The sequence below is a fragment of the Budorcas taxicolor genome, chromosome 2 (genome assembly GCF_023091745.1).
Source record: "Budorcas taxicolor isolate Tak-1 chromosome 2, Takin1.1, whole genome shotgun sequence".
NCBI lineage: Eukaryota > Metazoa > Chordata > Mammalia > Artiodactyla > Bovidae > Budorcas > Budorcas taxicolor.
The window spans coordinates 135,871,206-135,894,277 of NC_068911.1; the positions used below are offsets into that span (position 1 = coordinate 135,871,206).

General features: G+C 35.9%; 1 protein-coding gene across 1 annotated transcript in view; it reads left to right on the forward strand.

Moving 5' to 3' along the window:
* The window catches only part of NBEAL1 (neurobeachin like 1), a 128,294-nt gene that overhangs the window by 56,675 nt on the left and 48,547 nt on the right, over positions 1-23,072 (forward strand). Inside the window, exons 23-32 of the mRNA XM_052659759.1 lie at positions 421-580; positions 3,735-3,823; positions 6,833-7,408; positions 7,746-7,921; positions 8,749-8,902; positions 9,184-9,312; positions 15,648-15,953; positions 16,049-16,198; positions 20,047-20,204; positions 22,349-22,473. Of these exons, the coding sequence (XP_052515719.1) occupies positions 421-580; positions 3,735-3,823; positions 6,833-7,408; positions 7,746-7,921; positions 8,749-8,902; positions 9,184-9,312; positions 15,648-15,953; positions 16,049-16,198; positions 20,047-20,204; positions 22,349-22,473 (2,023 nt within the window). The remainder of the gene's footprint in view (positions 1-420; positions 581-3,734; positions 3,824-6,832; positions 7,409-7,745; positions 7,922-8,748; positions 8,903-9,183; positions 9,313-15,647; positions 15,954-16,048; positions 16,199-20,046; positions 20,205-22,348; positions 22,474-23,072) is intronic.

A 23,072-nucleotide genomic window follows, 5' to 3' on the forward strand; every position in this document is an offset into this window, starting at 1 on the left:
ACTTTAAGCCATTGAAAGAAAATTTTAAATTATTTCTTTTATCTACGAAGAAATTGATATAAATTGGGGTTTGAAACATATTAATTATTCAAATGCAGTTGCTCTTAAGTTCACTTTTTAATGATAGCAAGATATGGAATAGTCTTCCCTATTAGTGCTATTTTTTTTTAAATTCTTGAGGAATAAAATGATGTTTCAAAAACATTGTAAAGTAAAGTGAAGTCACTCAGTCGTGTCCGACTCTTTGTGACCCCATGGACTGTAGCCTACCAGGCTCCTCTGTCCATGGGATTTTCCAGGCAATAGTACTGGAGTGGATTGCCATTTCCTATTGTACACTAATATTTATTCAGTATTAACCTAAGTGACAACAGTTCTTAGTTTTCTATATTGAGATGAATATATTACCATTGTGACCAGGTTATGGAACAGATGTTGAAATGCACAAATGTTTATGAACGAAGTAAACAACGTATTCGACTCAGAGAAGTTGGCTACTCAGGATTTGGACTCCTCCTTAATGAAGCACCTGTTAATACTTCTCTCATTAAAAGTCTCACCAATCAAATTATAAATACAGGTATGACCGAGGCTAAAAATACTAATGCATAGAAATGTTCTTCATCATCAAATAATTCTACTTGATGGCTCTAAATTTTTTTTTCTTCTGAAGGTTCTTTCCCCCTCCTTCCTCAGGTTGCTTTTAAAATTACCTGTTACTAAAAACAATGAAATAAAATAAAATAAAATTACCTGTTACTTGATTCAGCAGGGCTTTCATTGGACACTGTTTCAAATATACCTTTGTTGTTTTTCCCCAGAGCATAGCATAGAGCCTTACTTGGCATGCCTTCAGTAGATGTTTATTGACTGAGTGGTAAGCAAATAATTGACTATGTAAAAAGAAAAGGACATTAGAGAAAACATGTACGAGATATTATTTTCCTTTACAGAGCTTGAAGTCTTAAAGGAAAAGTGAAAACAAATTTTAGATATTCTTTTTTGTTTCTAATTTTGCTTTTATAAACCTTTTTGTTAGTACTTTCTATGAACTATAGGATCTATATCAGATGCTAGAGATTCAGAAAGATCTAGGACGAGCTTCTTTGATAAGACATTTATATAAGAAGGTAATCCAAGTATAAGATCCAAGCAGCATGGACAGTATGTTTAGACAGTCAGAGAGCAACTATTTCGGGTTTCCTGAGGAAGATGGTGGACATTCTAAGCCTATTGTCTTTGTAAAACTTAAACATATCTGTGATTCTCACCTAAAATGAAGCAGCTATTTCAGCATTTATGTGACTATTATGTATCATTCTTTTTTTGAGAAAGCAGTATGCTGGAGGCATCATACTTTGGGATTTCAAACTATACTACAAAGTTATAGTAATCAAAAGAGTGTGCTCCAGTATGCATAAAAACAGTCACATAAAAAAGTGAAACAGAATCAAGAGCCCAGAAATAAAACTATGCATGTACAGTAAACTAGTATTTGATAAGGGATCCCTGAACTCAATGGAGGAAAGGTAGTCTCTTCAATAAACGTGGTTGGGAAAACTGAATATCCATTTGTAAAACAATGAGAATGGACCCATACACCACACACAAAAATTAACTCATTTAGATTAAAGATTTAAGTGTAAGAATTGAACTGTAAAAAATACTAGAAGAAAACATAGGGGAAAAGCTGTTTGACCTTTGTCTTGGCAATGATTTTTTGCATATGACAGCAAAAGCAACAAAAATCAAAATAAACCATGGGATTAGATCAAACCAGGAAACTTCTACATAGCAAAAGGAACCATCAACAAAAGGAAAAGTCTTTTGTACTTTTATACAAAAAGTATATACATACAGTGTATAGTATGGGAGAAAATGTTTATAAATCAAATCTTATAAGGAGTTAATATCTAAAACATATAAGGAAATCATACAACTCAATAGCAAAAAATCCAATTAAAATATGAGCGAAGGACGTGAATAGACATTTTTCTGAAGAAGATATACAAATGGCCAACAAATACATGAAAATATACTCAACATCCTTAATTTTAAGGGAAATGAAAATCAAAAGCACAGTGAGATATCACCTCCCACTTGTTAGTTTGGCTGTTACCAAAGAGAGAGGAGATAAAAAGTGCTAGTGGTGAGGGTGAGGAGAAAAGGAACCCTGTGTGCTGTTGGTGGGAATGTATTATAAATTGGTGCGGCCACTACTGTTGTTTTTTAGTCTCTTAAGTTGTGTCTAACTCCTTGCAGCCCCATAGACTGCAGCATGCCAGGCTCCTCTGCCCACGGTCTCCTGGGTTTTGCTCAAATTCATGTCCAAATTCATGCCAGTGGACATGAGTTCATTAAATTTGAGCTGACTGTCCATTGAATTCATGTCTAGTCAGCTCAGATTCAATGGATATGAATTTGCAGCCACTTTGGAAGGTTCTTAAAAAATTAAAAATAGAACTACCACATGATTCAGCAGGCCCTCTTCTGGGTATATATCTAAAGGAAGTGAAATGATATCTCAAAGAGGTATGATCTGCACCGCTATGTTTATTATACCATCATTCTTGATGGCCAAGATACAGAAACAACCTAAGTGTCCAGTTCAGTTCAGTGCAGTCGCTCAGTCATGTCCGACTCTTTGCTACCCCGTGAATCGCAGCACGCCAGGCCTCCCTGTCCATCACCAACTCCCGGAGTTCACTCAAACTCACGTCCATCAAGTCAGTGATGCCATCCAGCCATCTCATCCTCTGTCGTCCCCTTCTCCTCCTGCCCCCAATCCCTCCCAGCATCAGAGTCTTTTCCAATGAGTCAACTCTTCGCATGAGGTGGCCAAAGTACTGGAGTTTCAGCTTCAGCATCATTCTGTCCGAAGAAATCCCAGAGCTGATCTCCTTCAGAATGGACTGGATGGATCTCCTTGCAGTCCAAGGGACTCTCAAGAGTCTTCTCCAACACCACAGTTCAAACGCATCAATTCTTCTGCGCTCAGCCTTCTTCACAGTCCAACTCTCACATCCATACATGACCATAGCCTAAGTGTCCATTGACAGATAAATAAGTAACAAAAGTCAGGCATGTATATATGTACACAAAATGGAATATTGGCCATATAAAAGAAGGAAATCCTGCCGTTTGCAACAACATGGAAAAGCCTAGAACGCAATCTAAGTAAGTCAGGCAAAGAAGGACAAATCCCATGTGATCTCATTTAACCTGTGGGTGAAAAAAGTGAGAAACAGGGTAGATGGATGGTTGCCAGAGTGGGGCAGTGAGGAAAACGGGTAAAGGTACAAAGACTGAAAACTTTCAGTTGTAAAATAAGTATGTTTTGTGGATCTAAGTTATAACATGGTGACTGGAGTTAACAATACTGTGTTGTGTATTTGTAAGTTGCTAAGAGAGCAGACCTTAAATGTCCTCACCACAAAAAGAAATATGGTAACTATGTCAGATAATGGCTGTGTTAAATAACCTTATTGTATAATCATTTCACTATATATATGTGTGTGTGTATATATATATATATATAATCATTGTGTTTTGCACCTTAAACAGTGTTTTTATGTCAATTATATCTTAATAAAGTTGGGGGGAAAAGCATGTTTGTTGACAGCAGGAAAAAAGTATAAATAAAATGAGTATGTCAGCTTATATATAACTATTAACACATTTCTTTCTTGTTTTTTCTCTAGTACTTAATTTTAACTTTTTTTTTTCTATCATAGATCCTGCTATTAATTTCAAAGATCTGTTATCTGTGGTATATATTTCTCACAGAGCCTATATAAATGTCAGGGTGGTCATCTGCAGAAAGGTTAGTAAGCTTTAAAATATACTCTTAAGAATTGCAGTATTATTATATTGTGAATAACCTTTAGATTAAGTATATTTCACCAGATATAAGTTCTAATATCTTTTATATGACATAATGTTATAGTTTAGTTTTTTGAAGGGAATTAACTTTATGTAATAATAAGGAATATAGCATACAAATTTTTTCTTCTTCACCATACATGAGCTCCTGGAAATAATGCCCTTCCCAGAGTCAAAAATTTATTCCCAGAAATTATTTTCTGTATTAAGATCCTTCAGTTGTGACCTTTTCTAATTCATATCCCATATTTTAGAGTTTCTGAATCTTTTGACCTTTATGGAAAGGGTTTTCTGTAGTTTATGGGTGTATTCCAACTATGATTTACCTTCAGTCCACTCATTTAACATTTAAGTAAGTTTATGAATGGTTATCCCATTTGCTTCTTCCTGCTTAAAACCTTTTCTACTGGTAACCAATGACCACTCTGGTATTTAATTTGCTTCCTTGCTTTTCTTTTTAATTTTGTTCCCTAATTATGTCACAGTACTTTTCCACCAGTAAATCTGGATATATATTTCTCCTTTTTTCTTTAATTTTTATTTTATTTGTTATTTATTGATTTATTGCACTGGATCTTTGTTGCTCCACGCAGGCTTTCTTTAGTTTTGATAAGCAGAAGGCTTCTCTTTTTGTGATGCACAGGCTTCTCATTGCAGTGGCTTCTCTTGCAGAGCGTGGGCTCTAGGTGCTTGGGGTTCAGTAGTTGCGGCATGCATGCAGACTCAGCAGTTGTGGCTCACGGGCTCTAGACATGATGGGCTCAGTAGTTGTGGTACACGGGTTTAATTGCCCTGCAGCGTGTGGAATCTTCCTGGACTAGGGATCAAACCCATGTCTCCTGCATTGGCAGGTGGATTCTTATCCACTGTACGACAGGAAAGTTCCCATGTTTCTCTTTAATAGCTGCATGGTTTTTTATTCTATGACTGTTCTATAAAGTATAATCTGGTTTCCTATTTATGGACATTTTAGATTGTTTCCTGTTTTACCATGTTAACAAACTTCTGTTAGGAGCTTTATTTTTTTTTTTTTAACACAGATATTTACCTGTCTGTGATAATACAAATGTGGTACATAATTCATGAAATGCAATAGCTCTTCAAAGAGTTTTCATAATTTATATATTGATGGATTTTGCTATATTTTTCTTGAAGCAAGTCATGTAAACTTATCTTTTTTTCTCTCAGAGTGCAATTAGAAACCTCTCCCATTATGGCCTAGTTTTTATTCATTATGTGTTCATAAAATAGCTGTAAGATAAGTCTCATTTCATGGAAAGTTTAAAATCATGAAAAGTTTCTTTGCCTACCAATATTTAATATGTTTAAAGCTGATGTTTTGCACTGACAGAAGCATAGTAGCTCACTGATTGCAGCATTAAGTGAGGAAAGACACTTAACGTGTCATTGTAACTCACTTTGACTCAACTGCTATCTGTACCAGCATCAGTGTACATAAGAACCATTAATTCTGAAGTCCACACTGACATAATTCATCTCCTGCTATGAAATTCGTCAGAGTTAGAAATTCTGATAAAGAGATACTCTATAAACACTGGGAGCCGAAATTCTTTCCATCTACTTAGAAGTTAATTGTCTTTGTGATGTAAATCTTAAAGATCCTAATGGCATTTCTTATAAATTTTTTTTCTTAATAATTTTTTTGGAATACAGTTGATTTACAATGTTGTGTTATTTCTGCTGTACAGCAAACTGAATCAGTTACACATATACATATATCCACTTTTAAAGATTCTTTTCCCATATAGGTCATTACAGAGTACCGAGTAGAGTTCTTTGTGCTCTACAGTTGGGCTTTGCTCTTCCCCAGTACCCTTCCTATTCTCTACCAGAAGGCAGTGTGGTGTAGTGGGGAGCACTTGGGTTCTGGGGCCAGACCACTTTTAACAGCATTTCTGATATAGTATTTGAAAATTTGTTTTTATCCAAAAAATGTGAAGTCATTTGGGATTCTAGAGATCATACACATTGTCACATCAATACCTACTCTTTAATTTCAGTTTCTTATTCTAGCTAAATAGCAGCACCCATCTCACTGGAAATAGTTTTCTGGAATTAAAGTTCAGTTTTTGTTTGTTTGCACCATGTAGAGTTAATGAAAAAAAGTGTTTTTGCAAAAGCAACCTATTAACTTTGCTTGGGGGGAAAAATGATATGGGACATTATTCTTGGTGTACTTAGGGTCTTTCAAAGTTTCTTATGTGTTCTAATGATTCCCCAAACCCTAGTGTCAGAACTGTGTGTGGCACATAGTTGTTGTTCATTTCTAAGTCATGTCTGACTCTTTGTGACTCTGTGGACTGCAGCATGCCAGGCTTCCCTGTCCTTCACCATCTCCAAGAGTTTGCTCAAACTCATGTCCACCGAGTCGGTGATGCCATCCAACCATCTCATCCTCTGTTGTCGCCTTCTCCTCCTGCCTTCAATCTTTCCCAGCATCAGGGTCTTTTCCAATGAGTCAGCTCTTGGCAATAGGTAGCCAAAGTCTCGAAACTATCCAGTGCTTTGGCACATAGTTGATGTTCAGTATCTGCTAAACAAATATAGTAGGCTCATGGAGAGTATTTAGTTGAGAGGATATAACTTTATTACATTAAATCAGTTTATATTTTTTCTCTGACCAAATTAAGTTAGTAACATGAGTATGTTGGTATGTGGAGGATTATTTTATTTTATTTTCCTTTTTTATCTTTCAGCAAATATTTGAATATATCCCTACTCTAGATATACAATGAGTATATCTAGATTAGTTGAGAACCCAGTGTCTGCCCTCCAAATAGTTTCTAATCTAGTTAAGAATGTAATCTGTTGAAAATGTATCCTCCAAAGTTTCTTATTAAATTACTTTGTCATGAAATAACTGAAACGGTTCTGAGGTAAAGTACCATTTACCTTTTGACAAATTTTTGCATTCTTAATCTCTTTGCAGATTTTACAGATTTTGCAGTCCCAGCCAGATGCAGCACATCAGATATCTCAACAAGTGGGCTGGCAAGACACCTTAGTTAGGCTTTTTTTAAAAGCAAATTTTGAAAATGGAAATACTCTTCATAAACACAATAGGGCTATTATAATGAAAGACAATGATAAAAATATATCAGTGGAAGATATGAAGAGGAACTTTGACGAAAAGACAGATGAAGAAAAAATTGCCTCTTTTGCCTCAGCTCATATGTCTTCAGATGAGTGGAGTTTGGAGGATAGACATTCTCTGGACTCAAACATGCCATTATTTCAAGAAGATAGCTCGATGGGAGAATTATCTTTCAAATCAGAGAATCAAGAAGAATTCTGGCATAATAACCCTTCACCTCTGAGTTTAGATCTCAGTGGAATTGATTCATGTGAACTGAGTGATGGTGGAAGTCAAATGCCAGACAGCCTGCCTAGCACTCCTTCCCCAGTAGAGTCCATGAAGCCGTTTCCTGTGCAGCCTGACAAGGAAAGCAGCGTCACAAATGATGTGGGTTTTAGTGATGACTTCTCTTTACTTGAAAACAAAGAGGTAAGATGCCTCATTTGTCCAAATGTATTTTTATTTTTATATGTCTAACCCCAGAAATGTGTAATTGTTAATAGCTTCATATATTATTCATGTTCCAAGTCTCATGATTGAAGATATTGGACACCTAGAAGTCCCACAGTAGTGAGTGTCTTAAGAGCAAAGCCAGTGTCTTGTTCTTCTTTACATCTCTGGGGCCTTCCTAGTGAAGTTCTAGGTTCATCCAGACACCTTAAAAATATGTTAAATGATAATAATCTATGTACCTGATGGTTCTGTTTATGTGTTTTTAACAATCCTTCCCTCCAGTAATTTAATATTATTTTTATGTTTTTTATAGAGATGTGAGGAGGAGCTTATTCAGTTACTGACCAATATTTTGAGCTGTATAATGTGTAAGGGACTAGAAAAGTCTGATGATGATACTTGGATTGAACGGGGACAAGTGTTTTCAGCACTAACTAAACCAGGAATATCCAGTGAGCTACTTCGACCATCAGATGAAATAAAACTAGTGTAAGCATTCCATTAGTGATATCCTCTCTCCTTTTGAAAGTGGGCAGGAGTCTAAAATATTTATTATTGAACATTTATTCTGTATTCACTGGGTAGGGAGAGAGAAAAGGGGAAGCTTTGTACTCAGCCCTTTTCCTGTCTGTTACCATTCTAGTGGGATCTAGAGAGAAATACAAAGCTAACTCCAATGTGAAGAGACTTAAATCTTACATTAATTTGGGTTTGAGGTGATTATATACTCATTGTTTCAATTGTTTCCTGTAGTATCTAAGGACTTGGTGCTTTGTGTTCTATAGTCTAGCCCAGGTTTGAATGCTTCTGTGCTAAAGGAAGGGAGTAGTGTTTTCATGAAAATTACTCCTCTAAAGCTTTGAGTTCCAGGCATATGATAGGACACTGTAACAGCAGCAGACTACAACAGAATTATTCTTGTTTTTCCATGGAGCTAGACTCTGTGTAAGGCATAAAGCTTTCTTCCCTAACATTTCCAATTTCAGCTTTAAAAGGAACTTTTAAATATCTCATGGCCAGAATGTGAATTATTTTCATAGCTTTTTTTTTTAAAGGTCAAGTCAAACAGGTAACTTTTACTCTGCCTTTTAGTATTAGGTTATATTAAAGATAGATACTCCAGAGATGGAAAAGTGGTTTCATTGTTACTAAAATCCTTCCACAATGTCTTATGATACCTGCCAGTGAGAGTGTATCTTTGGAAATACACTCCTGTTAGTAAATAGCTGGCTTTGCTGTTGCTGTTTTCTTTTCATTTTTTTAATGACCTGTTATTTTTATAAGTATAAAGTGGTTTTACTTTGCTTTATACCTAGTTTGCTACAGAAGATGTTAGAATGGGCCGTCACAGAAAACAGAGAAGCAAAAACGAATCCAGTAACTGCCGAAAATGCTTTCCGACTCACACTGATCATACAGAACTTCCTGCAATCAGAGGGACTAGTCAATTCGAACATGTGGACTGAGAAGGTGCGTAACGTCTCTTTGATTTTTTTTTGGTAGTGGGAGACTTTATTCAAAGAAAGAAATTGTATATCGTCTCTTATCAGATGCAATAAACAATGGATAAGATGTGATAAATAGTTACAGACTTTGTTAACTATTGCTAGGATAATTATTTTGTTTTTTACCAGCTGAATATTGAATCAGCCTTGAAATATGTATGATTTGTATTACTGTTGGGGGAAGCTCATCATAGGTAGATTTAAAAATGGGAATATTTTTGTTTCTCAATTTTTCCTTTGTGTTAGCTTTTAGAGGATTTGATGCTGCTCTTCGACAGTCTGTCAGTTTGGTATTCTGAAAGTCCAGTATGGGTGAAACTCTCTCAGATTCAAATCCAGTTGCTGCTTGGCTTCATTGGAAGGGGTAATTTGCAGGTTTGTTGATTCTTTTACATTACTTTATATACTTACATGCAACATATGAATTTGTGTAATAACTGAATAGCAATTATGTTTTCAGCACTTTAATTTTTTAGTTTTAAAAATACCATGACTTAACTCTGCTTTCAGTTTTGTAGGATTAAAAACAAGCTTGAGAGGCAGCTAGTCAGTTATTTTTTCCCTAATGTTTGTGACTCTGTATAATTTGTGGTTTTCTTTTAAAGCATTAATACATAGCTTATATTAGAGGGTGTTACTCACATCATCTGTATTTAGCATAGCTAGAAGCTGTATAGCCTGCATAGACTTTTTGTACATGTGCAGTTTAGGGCTTGCATTTTTTTTTGTTTGTTTTGATTTGTTTTGTTTTGTTTTAATTTTTTTATTGAAGGATAATTGGTTTACAGAATTTTGTTGTTTTCTGTCCAGCTTCAACATGAATCAGCTATAGGTATACATATATCCCCCCCCTTTTGAATCTCCCTCCCATCTCCCTCCCCATCCCACCCTTCTAAGTTGATACAGAGCCCCTGTTTGAGTTTCCTGAACCATACAGCAAATTCCCGTTGGCTATCTATTTTGCATATGGTAATGTAAATTTCCATGTTACTCTTTCCATACATCCCACCCTCTCCTCCCCCTCCCCATGTCCATAAGTCTATTCTCTATGTCTGTTTCTCCACTGTTGCCCTGTAAATAAATTCTTCTGGACCATTTTTTGAGATTGTGTATTTGTTGGTTAGAATATGATATTTATCTTTCTCTTTCTGACTCATTCTACTCTGTATAATAAGTTCTAGGTTCATCCACCTCATCAGAACTGATTCAAATGCGTTCCTTTTTATGGCTGAATATTCCATTTTATGTATATATACCACAGCTTCTTTATCCATTCATCTGTCAATGGACATCTAGGTTGCTTCCATGTTCTGGCTATTGGATACATGTGTCTTTTTCAATTAGGACTTGCATTTTTGAGAAAATTTTTTTAAATTGCTCCTGTCAAAATCTTTTTCTATATTAAAACACTACTTTTAGTGCTAGGTTTGTGCTAGGTTTCTGTAATGAAGGTGAATCAAAGATGGACACAGAATATTCATTGTTTCTGTTTTAAATTAAAGTGTCAAAGGTTAGAGAAGTTCCATGCAGATTTTAGTCTGCCATCTTTCTGTTTACTTGGCTGTTTGTGATGACCTGGGTTGAATTAGTCATGACATGTGTTCCATGGCTAGTTCAGTTCAGTTCAGTACAGTCACTTAGTCGTGTCTGACTCTTTGTGACCCCATGGACTGCGTGCAGCACATCAGGCTTCCCTGTCCATCATCAACTCCCGGAGCTTGCTCAAACTCATGTCCATCGAATTGGTGATGCCATCCAGCCATCTCATCCTCTGTCGTCCCCTTCTCCTCCTGCCCTCAATCTTGCCCAGCATCAGGGTCTTTTCCAGTGAGTCACTTCTTCATATCAGGTGGCCAAAGGATTGGAGTTTCAGCTTTAGCATCAGTCTTCCCAAAGAACACCCAGGACTGATCTCCTTTAGAATGGACTGGTTGGATCTCCTTGCAGTCCAAGGGACTCTCAAGAGTCTTTAACACCACAGTTCAAAAGCATCAGTTCTTCAGTGCTCAGCTTTCTTTATAGTCCACCTCTCACATCCATAGATGACCACTGGAAAAACCATAGTTTTGACTAGACGGACCTTTGTTGGCAAAGTGATGTCTCTGCTTTTTAATGTGCTGTCTTAAGTTATGTCTGTGTCATGGCTATTTACCTGACTATACATTCATTTTTGATGTTGGAATTTTAAGTACTTGGGGTATGGGAGTTGTGGTGTGTATGGTGTCTAATATAAACTTGCTATAATATTGATAAGAGCATGAGGATGTTAAAATACCATACGTTTGCTGTTTTTAAAGAAGGCCATACTTTTCAGTAAGTATTTTTTTCCAGTCAGAAAAGAAAATATGCTTATTGTAGAAAATACACAAAAAACATAAAGAGAAAAAAAATAGGTAAAACATGCTTTATTCTGTAGCCAAAGAACGATCTCTCAACATTTTAATATTTTTTTCTGTGTATATGTATATATTTTTTGGGGGGGAGATGGAAACCATCATATATTTTGATAATTTTGTGTTCTTTTCTATTTTTCTTACAATTATATTAAACTTATTTCCCCGTGTTACTAACTTTTTTTAAGATAGTAGACTTTCCCCCTAATCATGAAGGTAATACATTGTCTTTGTAGAAAACATGGAAAATACAGAAAAGCTCAACAATACTAGATATTCTGATATATAAATAATGAATGTTTGAATTGTACAGCTTTTAAATACAATTTGAAAATATATGAACTAAGAACTTTTATAAAGATTGTTATACTCTTTGTCTAGTAATTCTACTCTAAAACTATATTCTAAGGTAATAATCTAAAACATCAAGCAATCTTTGTACACATAGATGTTCATTGTCATTTTCTTTCTCCTCCATGTAGGAATAGAACAAAGATAACTTTTTTGACTTCTTCACTGAAATGAACCTGGTGGCTGTTAAAGCCCTTGGAGCCAGCATGCTGGGTAGCTAATTGTTTTAGATGTTAGGACTCTGTTTTTTTCCACTGATAATCACCCTCAGTGTTTTTCTCCTTGGTGAGATTTCTTTTTTTTTTTTTCCCCTTGGTGAGATTTCCAAGGAGAAATAACATGTGTATTATAATTTGTTCACCATTAAATATCCAGTGCCTGTTCCATAGTAGCATTTTATGGGAGTCCTATTAAATAAATGAAGAATTGTAGAGAAGGCAATGGCACCCCACTCCAGTACTCCTGCCTGGAAAATCGTATGGACGGAGGAGCCTGGAAGGCTGCAGTCCATGGGGTCGCTGAGGGTCGGACACGACTGAGCGACTTTCCTATCACTTTTCACTTTCATGCATTGGAGAAGGAAATGGCGACCCACTCCAGTCTTCTTGCCTGGAGAATCCCAGGGATGGGGGAGCCTGGTGGGCTGCTGTCTGTGGGGTCACACAGAGTCAGACACGACTGAAGTGACTTAGCAGCAGCAGCAGCCGCACCTACAGCTAAGACTTGATTCTGTCAACCAGTAGTTAGTGATCTAGAACATTCCTCTCTAGCTACTTGTTTAATTTCACTCTCTCAGGCTAAAAGCGGATTTCCCTGAGGTTGTGCATGTTAAAAAATTGGGAAAGGAACCCTTTCCCTCATAGGGGTTTAAACAGAATTGCCTGCAAAATGAATCTGGCCAGCAAATTTGTTTTATTTGGCCCATTTATATTATTTAGTTCCCAACATTTAATTATCAGGAGATTTCACATAAATGCCAGAATTTCCCAGCGTGTCTTTAAAGCAGGACCAAATAGCTGTTCATTTCCTTAGATGCTGCATATGGTCACTAGTTTGTCTGGGTTTCTGCTCCCTCAATGGTCTTAGCTCATCTAATGGTTCTCTTCACTAGCTGCCCATGAAATCACCTAGAGGAGCTTTCTAAAAATGCCTTTGTGTGCTTTGTGTGGGGCGTCACTCAGTAATTAAGCAGGGAACTAGGGCATTGGTGTTTCTGTCATTTCTCAGGTGACCATAATATAGTACTCTTTATAATGTGAGGGCAGGGGGAGCATATCTATGTGTGTGTGGGGGTGGGCAGTGGTATGTAAATCATTGTATTCACTAAAAGTGTCTTTATACTTTTAAATAAATGTATAAAATTATAGTTACATAATACTGTGACACTAGTTAGAAGCAGAGCACTGAATATTCGACTTTTTATGTAAACAGTGTTTTTAAAAACACGTAGCAAAAAAGTCTAGAGTATTAGCATTGGTGTTTCCTGGAAAATGAGATTTTACGGCCTTTTGTCTCATATTTGTTGCCTTCTATTGGGTTTAAACTGCTTTAGTCAGATTAAAGAGTAAAGTGAAGGGGTTTGGGGGAAACCTGAGGAGAGCAGAGATGCTTCACAAGTGGAAGCTTAAGTTAAAAATAGAAAAGTTAAAATTTTGAACCATCTTAGAGGTTATTTCCTCAAATGCTCTTTGCTTCTTTAAGTTTTCTTTTACGGAAAGACTGCCTGAGATCCCTTATTGTTGCCTTGGCCTTCGAAGACCTGTGCATACAGCTCAGATGAGTTTTTGGCACACTTAATTCTTGAAGTCATGTTGGTTTCTAATACTTCCTTTTTTTTTCTCTTGCTTTTCTTTATTTTTAAAATAATATGATCCAATATTGGGATATAGGTGAAGGGAAAAGGAGGCGCTTTTTTTTTTTTTTTTTAAATAATTTGTCTTATAGTTTTAAGACTTACATCTTTCTCTAGTCTCAATGAAAGGAGGCCCCTTTGTGACCTAATTTACCTTTTTGCAATGAAGTTTGAGGCCAGAGCTTAAGAGTAATATAGAGTATTACTTTGTGTGAGTTTGTGCCCTAAATGTGTATTTACCCTGGGGACTCTGCTTCTCAGGTGGCTCAATGGTAAAGAATCTGCCTACTAATGTAGCAGATCCAAGAGTGTGAGATTTGATCCCTGGGTTGGGAAGATCCCATGGAGAAGGAAATGACAACCCACTGCAGTATTCTTGCCTGGAGAATCCCATGAAGAGAGGAGCCGGTGGGCTACGGTCCATGGAGTCGCAAAGAGTTGGACACAGCTTAGAGACTGAGCATGCATGCATGTATCCTAAATGTGTATTTTCTTCGAGAACTTTACTTGGTCTCCTATGTACCATAATTCATCTGTAAGAATGCTTGTAATTCCAAATAACAGAAATGTCAATACAAGATGACTTAGTTAAGAAGATTCATGTAGTTGAAAATTCCATAGTTAAGATGAGTTCAAGGGATGATTCCATCAAGGCTCCATCCAGTTGCATTTGTTTGCTGTTCTTGTAGCATGGCTTTCCATCCTGTGCCAGCTTGTTTTAAACTGGCTGCGGTTACCATCACAGAATGACTGCCAGCAGAAACTGAGGCTGCATGCTTGCTTGTGCATATTCAGAGAAAGAGAGTGCTTCTACCTATAGTCCTTGTTGGTAGACATTTCTTCATGGATCTCTTGTGAATACAGACAGTGGATGCCTTTGTGATGAACTGTCTTTTTGAGGATGCATGTATAGTAAACAGCTTGAGGAGATAGAGATCATATCTCCCTCCAGACTAAAAGGCAGGTTTGTTTTACTGCCCAGGTCAGGAAGATCCCCTGGAGAAGGAAATGGCAATCCACTCCAGCACTGTTCCTGGAAGATCCCATGGACAGAGGAGCCTGATAGGCTATAGTCCATGGGGTCGCAGAGTCAGACACGACTGAGCAACATATGTATGTATGTATGTATGTGATAAAGACAATATCTCCCTCCACGGCAGTGTTCAGGCAACTTTACTACCCAGGGTAAAAGATTTGGATTCCTTTTGCTTGGGGCCACTCTCTTATAATGCAGCCATTGTGTGTGCAGGCATCATCTCCTATTCATTTCTCACCATGAAATTAGTTTGGGAAACAGGGCAAATCCTGATATTCTGCTGCTGCTGCTGCTGCTAAATCGCATCAGTCGTGTCCGACTCTGTGCAGCCCCATAGACAGCAGCCCACCAGGCTCCCCCGTCCCTGGGATTCTCCAGGCAAGAACACTGGAGTGGGTCGCCATTTCCTTCTCCAGTGCATGAAAATGAAAAGTGAAAGTGAAGTCGCTCAGTCATGTCCTACTCTTCACAACCCCATGGACTGTAACCTACCAGGCTCCTCCGTCCATGGGATTCTCCAGGCAAGAGTACTGGAGTGGGTTGCCATTGCCTTCTCTGCCTGATATTCTGGTTATTGCTAATGCTGTAGACCATTGTTTCTGATCCAGGAGTCTCATTCTTCTGCCTGTGTCTGTGAAACTATGGTAAACTAACTTGTTAGCTTGAAGGTTTGGTAGTATCCAAGCCCTTTCACAGTTCTTTACAGTTACTGTATAAAAGTTCTGACATTGCACTAATAAAGCTATACCTGACCTGAATGAATCCATGCTACAAATACAATGACGAGTTGACTGAGAGATGAGTTCCCTGAACCAGTCACTGTGGCAAGGGGTTGGATATTCTGTTTGGCTTATATCTTTTAGGACCTGAGTTGGAACTAGAGATGGAATCATCCCCCTCTTCTTGCAGACTATAAGAAGGAGTAGAGGGGATGTTGGGATGATTAATTATCAACCTTTTAACTTTTCTGTATATTCCATGGGTTACTTTTATAATTTATTTTTAAAAACAACTTTAAGAAGAGCCAAAGAACTTTGCTATCACTAAATATCTGCTCTATTTTACTATTTTTCTCCAGGTTTGTGCAGTGGCATCTGCTAAGCTAAACACCCTTCTTCAGACCAAAGTGATTGAAAATCAGGATGAAGCATGTTACATTTTAGGGAAGCTGGAACATGTTCTAAGTCAGTCAATCAAGGAACAGACTGAAATATATTCATTTCTGATTCCCCTTGTCCGTACCCTAGTTTCTAAAATTTATGAGCTTCTCTTCATGAACTTGCATCTACCTTCTTTACCTTTGACTAATGGTAGCGCTTCATTTTTTGAAGATTTTCAAGAATATTGCAGTTCAAATGAATGGCAAGTTTACATTGAAAAATATGTAAGTTTTATCTTTATTGAGTGAGGTTTTTTCTACTAAAGTATCATTTTTATGGAAGCATATAGTAAATTTTGTGTATATATATTTTTTATAAGATTGTACCTTATATGAAGAAATATGAAACCCATACATTTTATGATGGTCATGAGAGCATGGCACTTTATTGGAAGGATTGTTATGAAGCCTTAATGGTGAATATGCATAAGCGAGACCGAGAAGGGGGAGAAAGCAAGCTCAAGTTTCAGGTAAAAATTATTAGATGTTTTAATATTTAGTTTTTTATGTTGATTTCAAGCAGTTAATGTTCAAATGAGAATAATAACAAGCCTGAACTTTGAAAACAAACAGTATTTCTTACTGTTTGTCAGAAAAGTATTTCAGAATTAGAAGAAAAGAACTGATAAGTAGCAATTTAAAAATTTATATCAAAATGTTCTATGCACAGTGATTATGTAAAATGTCTATTAAGCTGAGAAGGTATCTCTAAGGAGGCTGAGTATATACCAGTGCTTAGAGGGTAATTTATAACACAAAGTACTTATACTAAAAAAGAAGAAAGACCTCAAATTAATAAGTTCATTCCATCCTAAGAAACTTGAAAAAGTAAGCTAATCTACTGTTATTTTTTTTCACCTGTGCTGCACCTTTTGTAGAATCTCAGTTACCCCACCAGGGACTGAATCCCTGCCATCACAGTGAAAGCACAGAGTCCTAACCACTGGACTGGCAAGGAATTCCCTACATTAGTTTTTAAATAAGAAATTATTAAAGAGCATAAAATAATGAAAGTGGAATCAGAAAAGCAATAGAGAAAGCCAATGAAACCAAAATCTGCTTCTTCAAAATATCAATAAAATTGATAGACTTGTAGCCAAATTGAGGTAGGGGGAAAGGGGGAAACAGTACTCCTACCAGAAATTAATCACCACTGACCTCACAGACATCAACATGCTAATTGGATTATTGCAGCCAATCTGTGCACATAAATAAGATGCTTTAAATGTAATTGATCAGTTTCTTCACAAATACAAATTTCCAAAAATAATTCAATAATAAATAGATAACCTGGCTTGTCCTCTATCTCTTAAAGAAATTGAATTTATAGTTAAATAGCTTCCCTTGTGGCTCATCTGGTAAAGAATCTGCCAGCAATGCAGGAGACCCGGGTTTGATCCCTGGGTTGGGAAGATCCCCTGGAGAAGGGAATGGGTATCCACTCCAGTATTCTTGCCTGGAGAATTCCATGCAGTCGCAAAGAACTGGACACGGCTGAGCAACTTTCACTTCACTTCCCTTCACCTTCCAAAACAGAAAACTCTAGACCCAGATGGTTTCACTGGCAAATTTAACAAATATTTAATAGAGAAATTAGACCAGTTCTTTGGAGTCTGTTTAGAAAATAGAAAAGTGGCATAACTTTCCACCTTGTTATATAATGGCAATATTACCCTCATATTGAAACCATACAAAAACAGTATAAGAAAACTGAAGATAGTATCTCTTTTGGAACATAGATATAAACCAAATCTAGCAATGTATAATAAAATAACATCACAACCAGAATAGTTTATCTTATATGCAAGGCTGATTCAATATTTGATAATCATTTGATAATCAGTCATATTAATAAACTTATCAAAAAAGATGCATGATCATATCAGTAGATGCAAGATTGGCAAAATTCATCATCCATTTATGATCAAAGTTTTCAGCAAACTAGGAATAGAAGGGAAGACCCAAATCTCTACAAAAATCCTACAACTAGCTTCATATTTAATGATGACAAACTGAGTGCTTTGCCCATTAAGGGTGGAATGTTCACTTTCATGCTTCTTTGTATTGAACTGTGAGATGTAGCAAATTCAGTAAGAATAGAAAAAGAAATAAAAGACATATTGGGAAAGAAGAAATAAAACTATTTACAGATCACATGATTATCTGTGATCAATATACAAAATTTAATCATATTTCTATAAAGTAGCAATGAACAATTGGAAACTGAAATTTAAAAAAAAATACTATTTACAGTAAGACTAAAAAGAATGAGGTAGTTAGATACCAGTCTAACAAAATATGTACAGAATATATATACTAAAAACTGTAAAACACAGATGAAACAAAGAAGATCAAATAAAATAAAGCTTTATTTCATAACTTAAGTGTAAAAAGAAACATTTGTAATCCACTACTACTAACATTTTGCTGTATTATCTTTCCTGTATTTTTATGTATATGTAATGGTTTAAGTGAAATGATAGTTTCATTTGCTGCTACTTCAACTTAAAATGTGTCATGAGTATTTTCCCATGCCATTATATGGCTAATATTTCATAATGTTATTTATTAGAAAATTTAAACTTATTTCCTGGTTTTAGATCTAATTTATGAGTTTTTTCTTTATTATGGATAGTACTGATAATCTCTCTAGTCATATTTTTGTGTTTATCCAGAATGACTTCCCTAGAATAAGTGGAATTACTGGTATGTAGCAATCATGATAATAATTATTATTATACTTCCCTCATAGAAGTTCTACCAGTTATTATTCCAACCTTTCTTTTCTCTGTAATTTTACCCTTGGCTTCTAGAAAAACCTAATTTATGTGCTCGAATATCCTCATGTGCTCAAACTGCAAAGCTGTGAAATTGATGTTTAGTTATATGGAATTCTCATGACTTCTTCAGTTGTCACAGCAATGATCTGTTTTAAATATTTGAAAACATTGTATCCCAAATCATTGATATCTTATAAATCTAGCAGTAATTGCAGTAATGATTATAATAATAAGTAATTTATTGAAAGCTTGCTGCTTTTCTAGCACTATATTAAGCACATGACAATTATTGTCAACCTCAACTTACAGGCGATGATACTGAGCCTCAGAGAATTAAGTAGGTAAGATTTGTACTGAGATCTAGCTCCAAAGCTTGTATTCTCAACCGATTAGTACAGTATTAACTCGTTTGAAGATGTCTGGTAGGGACTTCCCTGATGGTTCAGTGGTTTAGACTCTGTGCTTCCACTGCACAAGCTCAGGATTGATCCCACATGGAAACTAAAATCCCCCAAGTTGCATAGCATTACCAAAAAAAAATAAGTAAAAGATGTCTTTTAAATCCGTATCTTTAACCATTCATTTTAATGTAATTCACTGTTGATTTGTTTGAAACAAGTTGAATATTATTTTAGTTCCTAATATTTCTTAATTAATCAATGTCAGTGTGAGGTAGGTAAACCAGGCTTCCGTGCTCATTCGGTCAGTTGTGTCCAACTCTTTGCAACCAAGCCCATGGACTGCCAGGCTCCTCTGTCCATAGGATTTTCCAGGCAAGAATGGGTTGGGTTGCCATTTCTTCCTCCAGGAGATCTTCCCCACCCAGGGATCAAACCCATGTCTCCTGTATTGGCAGGCAGATTCTTTACCACTCCGCCACCTGGGAAGTCCTAAACCAGGCTGACCTCTTATCTTTCTGAAAACTTTAGAATTTTAATTTCAGGGTTTAGAGTTATACCTTGGTAGAACTTATTACCAGAATCTTATTTTATCCTGAAAACTGGAATAGGTATATGAATTCATTTGCTAGAGAGGATGCTATTCTGAGAGAAGCACTCCTAAATGATGGAATTTTTCATTGTGAGAGATTTACTCCTACAGGTCTCTTTTGTCTTTAGCACTGCCTTTCAGGCCATCAGTAGTAGTGTGGAATGTGGTCCTCTTCCTTTTACTTTATTTGACTTGAGTCAGATTCCAAATGCCTTATAAATCAAAAGATCCCCAAAGAAAATCATTTTACTTGATGGGATACAGTTAATAATTCTAAGTCTTAAATAATCTGATTTTGAGGCACTACAGTTTTGAAGTTCTTCACATATTTATTGTTGGCTTGTTATTTTCTTATATTAAAGAAATAAGTATTATAGCTATAGTCATATTAATGATTCTAATGGAATAAGAAAATCCTGTTGGTTGCCAGCTTCTTTCTTTTCATTTTATGATTTTATTGAGTCAGATTTCTAAAATTATGACATTCAAATTTAAACATGCCTCTCAATACATGATTCGGTACTCTTATTTATTGCTCTTTCTTTCAGGAGTTTTTTGTGGAGCCATTTAATCGAAAAGCACGCCAGGAGAACTTGAGGTATAATAACATGCTGAAACAACTTAGCAGTCAGCAGTTAGCCACTCTGAGACGCTGGAAGGCAGTAAAGCTTTATCTTACATGTGAAAGGGGACCTTGGGCTAAAAGGTAGGATTAGCTGTCATTCATTAAATGCCCTCTTCTTTACAACTCTGATCTATAACTTCATGAACCTCTCCAGTGACCTCTCCAATCCAATTTTTACAAGATTGCTTTTAATTAATTTGCTTGTCTTTTATGAATTATAGCTTTGTGTAAGTGTAGAGCTTTGTGTTTATATGTTTTTCACTGTGGAGTTGTTTCCTTTACTCTTACCCTTTAACGTAGAATTTGTTTTGAATCCATTTACTTCTGTCTTCTGACACTACCTTTTTGAGCTAGGGTTAGTGATGCTGTGTGTTTAAATATTTTACTATTTCTTTACTTGATCAGTCATTTTTGTTTTGCTGAATTATATTACACACACATTTTTAACAGCCCTTTTTTATTCTAGTAAAATACACAATACAAAATTTTCTCTTTTAACTGCTTTAAAATGTATAATTTAGTGACCATAAGTACATTTCTAATGTTGTGTAATCAGCTTGAGATGAGAGCACTGTCCAGCTTGAGAACCTTTTCATCACCTGAAAAAGAAACCCTGGAACCAGTAATAGTCACTGCCTATTAACTCTTCCCCTGATCCCTGGTAACTGCTTGTCTGCTTTCTGTCACTATGGATTTACCTATTCTGGGTATTTCATATAAGTGAAATCATACAATAGGTGGCCTTTTGTGGCACTTCTTTCACTTAGCATAGTGTTTTCATTTTGTGGTAGCATGTGTTAGTACTTTCTTTCCTTTTTATGACTGAATAATATTCCATTGTATGAAATGGATAATGGATATTTGGGTTGTTTTCTTTGGGCTGTTGTGAATAGTGGGCTTCCCAGTGGCTCAGTGGTAAAGAATCTGCCTGCCAGTGCAGGAGCCACTGGGGATACAGGTTTGATTCCTGGGTTGGGAAGATCCCCTGGAGGAGAAAATGGTAACCCACTGCAGTATTCTTGCCAGAATAATCCCATGGACCTAGAAGCCTGGTGGGCTCTAGTCTATGGGGTTGCAGAGATTTGAACACGAGTGAGCACACACATGTTGTGAATAGTATTGCTTTCGTAAACATTTGTGACCAAGTGTATGCTTCAACTCCTGTTTCTAGTTTTCTTGGTCGTATACCTGCAGATAGCATTGCTATGGTAATTCTGTATGTAACTTACTGAAGAATTGCATAACAGTTTTTCATAGCAGCTGCCCCATTCTTATCAATCGTGCTTAAAGGTTCCAGTTTCTCTGCAACCTTACTATAATACTTGTCATTAAAAAAAATTTTTTTTATTATGGTCATCTATTGGTTATACAGTGGTATTTTATGATTTTGTTGCATTTCCCTAATGACTAATGACATTAGTATCTTTTCATATACTTATTGATCGTCTGTATATGTTCTTTAGAGAAATGTGTAAGTCCTTTATTTTTTGTCCTTTGTCCATTTTTAACTTGGATTGTTTGACTTTTTGTGGTTGAATTGTAAGAGTTCCTTTTATTTTCTCAATAATAGGCCTTTATTGGATATATTGTCTATAAATATATAGGTTGTCTTTTCACTTTCCTGATAAGTGGCCTTTGGTGCACAAAGACTTGAAGGTTAAGTCAAGCTTATCTGTTTCTTTTGTTGCTTATGTTATTGATATTGTATTTAAGAAACCATTTTCAAATCCAAAGTCATGAAGATTTACTCCTATGTTTCCCTTAAGAGCTTTAACTCATGTTTAGATCTTTGATCCATTTGTAATTATATTATCTTTATTTGTAGTAAAATTATTATTTTATTTTGAAAACTTTATTTGGAATAAACTCATATATAGCTAGTTAAGAAACTCCTTGTAACAGTGAAAGAGTAAAATATATCAAGCTATAAGTCTGAAGATTTCTGTTCAAATCTTATTTCTGATGTCTGTAAGCTCCATGGCATCTTAGGCAAGTAATTTAGCCTGTCTTAGATTCCTTAGCTATAAACTGTTGATATGCATACTAACATTGGGTTTTTTCCTCAGGATTGTTTGGGTCAAATGAGATACGAATGTGAAAGCTTTTATAAAATGATGCCAAAGAAACGTAAAATATATGTTACTTTTTTACTCTGTTTCGATCAGCTGACCTTTTGTAATTTTAAGCTAAAATAATTTTATTTGTTTACTTATGAATATTCATAGGAAACAAAATCCAATTCACTGGAAACTAGCTAATGTAGAAAATTATTCCCGCATGAGACTTAAGTTGGTGCCAAATTATAACTTCAAAACCCATGAAGAAGCTAGTGCTTTGAGAGATAATCTAGGTGAGTTCCGATGGCTATTTAATTATCTATTGAAGATAAAGAGAGTGGTGGTAGGGGTTGGTAATTGTTTTTATTAATTGTTTGAAAATTGTTTATTCTTGAGAGAGGGTGATGTTTTATAATTGATATTTAAATGGCTGTCTATGTTGCCTTTGTCAAATCTTAGTCAAATCTAAAATGACTTCCAATTTCAGTTGATTTTTGCAGTTTTTCAAAGAAAAATATAAACTCATAAAATTATACAGCAGTTGGTGTGAAATGTGTTGTCTCTGTATCCATTATGGTATAGTAAAATACAGTACTTTAACCTGAGCCTTTTGCCTCCTAAAACTGAGGCTAATCTTAAATATATCTCGAACTTTTAGCAACTCTTTAGGTCTTTCTTTTAGATGGGTCAATCCCTTTGTTCTAGAAGAAAAAAAAAGTGTTTAAAAATATGTAACCTAGCAATATATCAAAACAGATTTTAAAGAGTGTCTGTAATTCTTTAGGAAGCCCTTCCTTTATAAGCCCTTCCTTATGAGACTTCCCTGGTGGCTCAGATGGTAAAGCATCTGCTCGCAATGCAGGAGACTCGGGTTCGACCCCTGGGTTGGGGA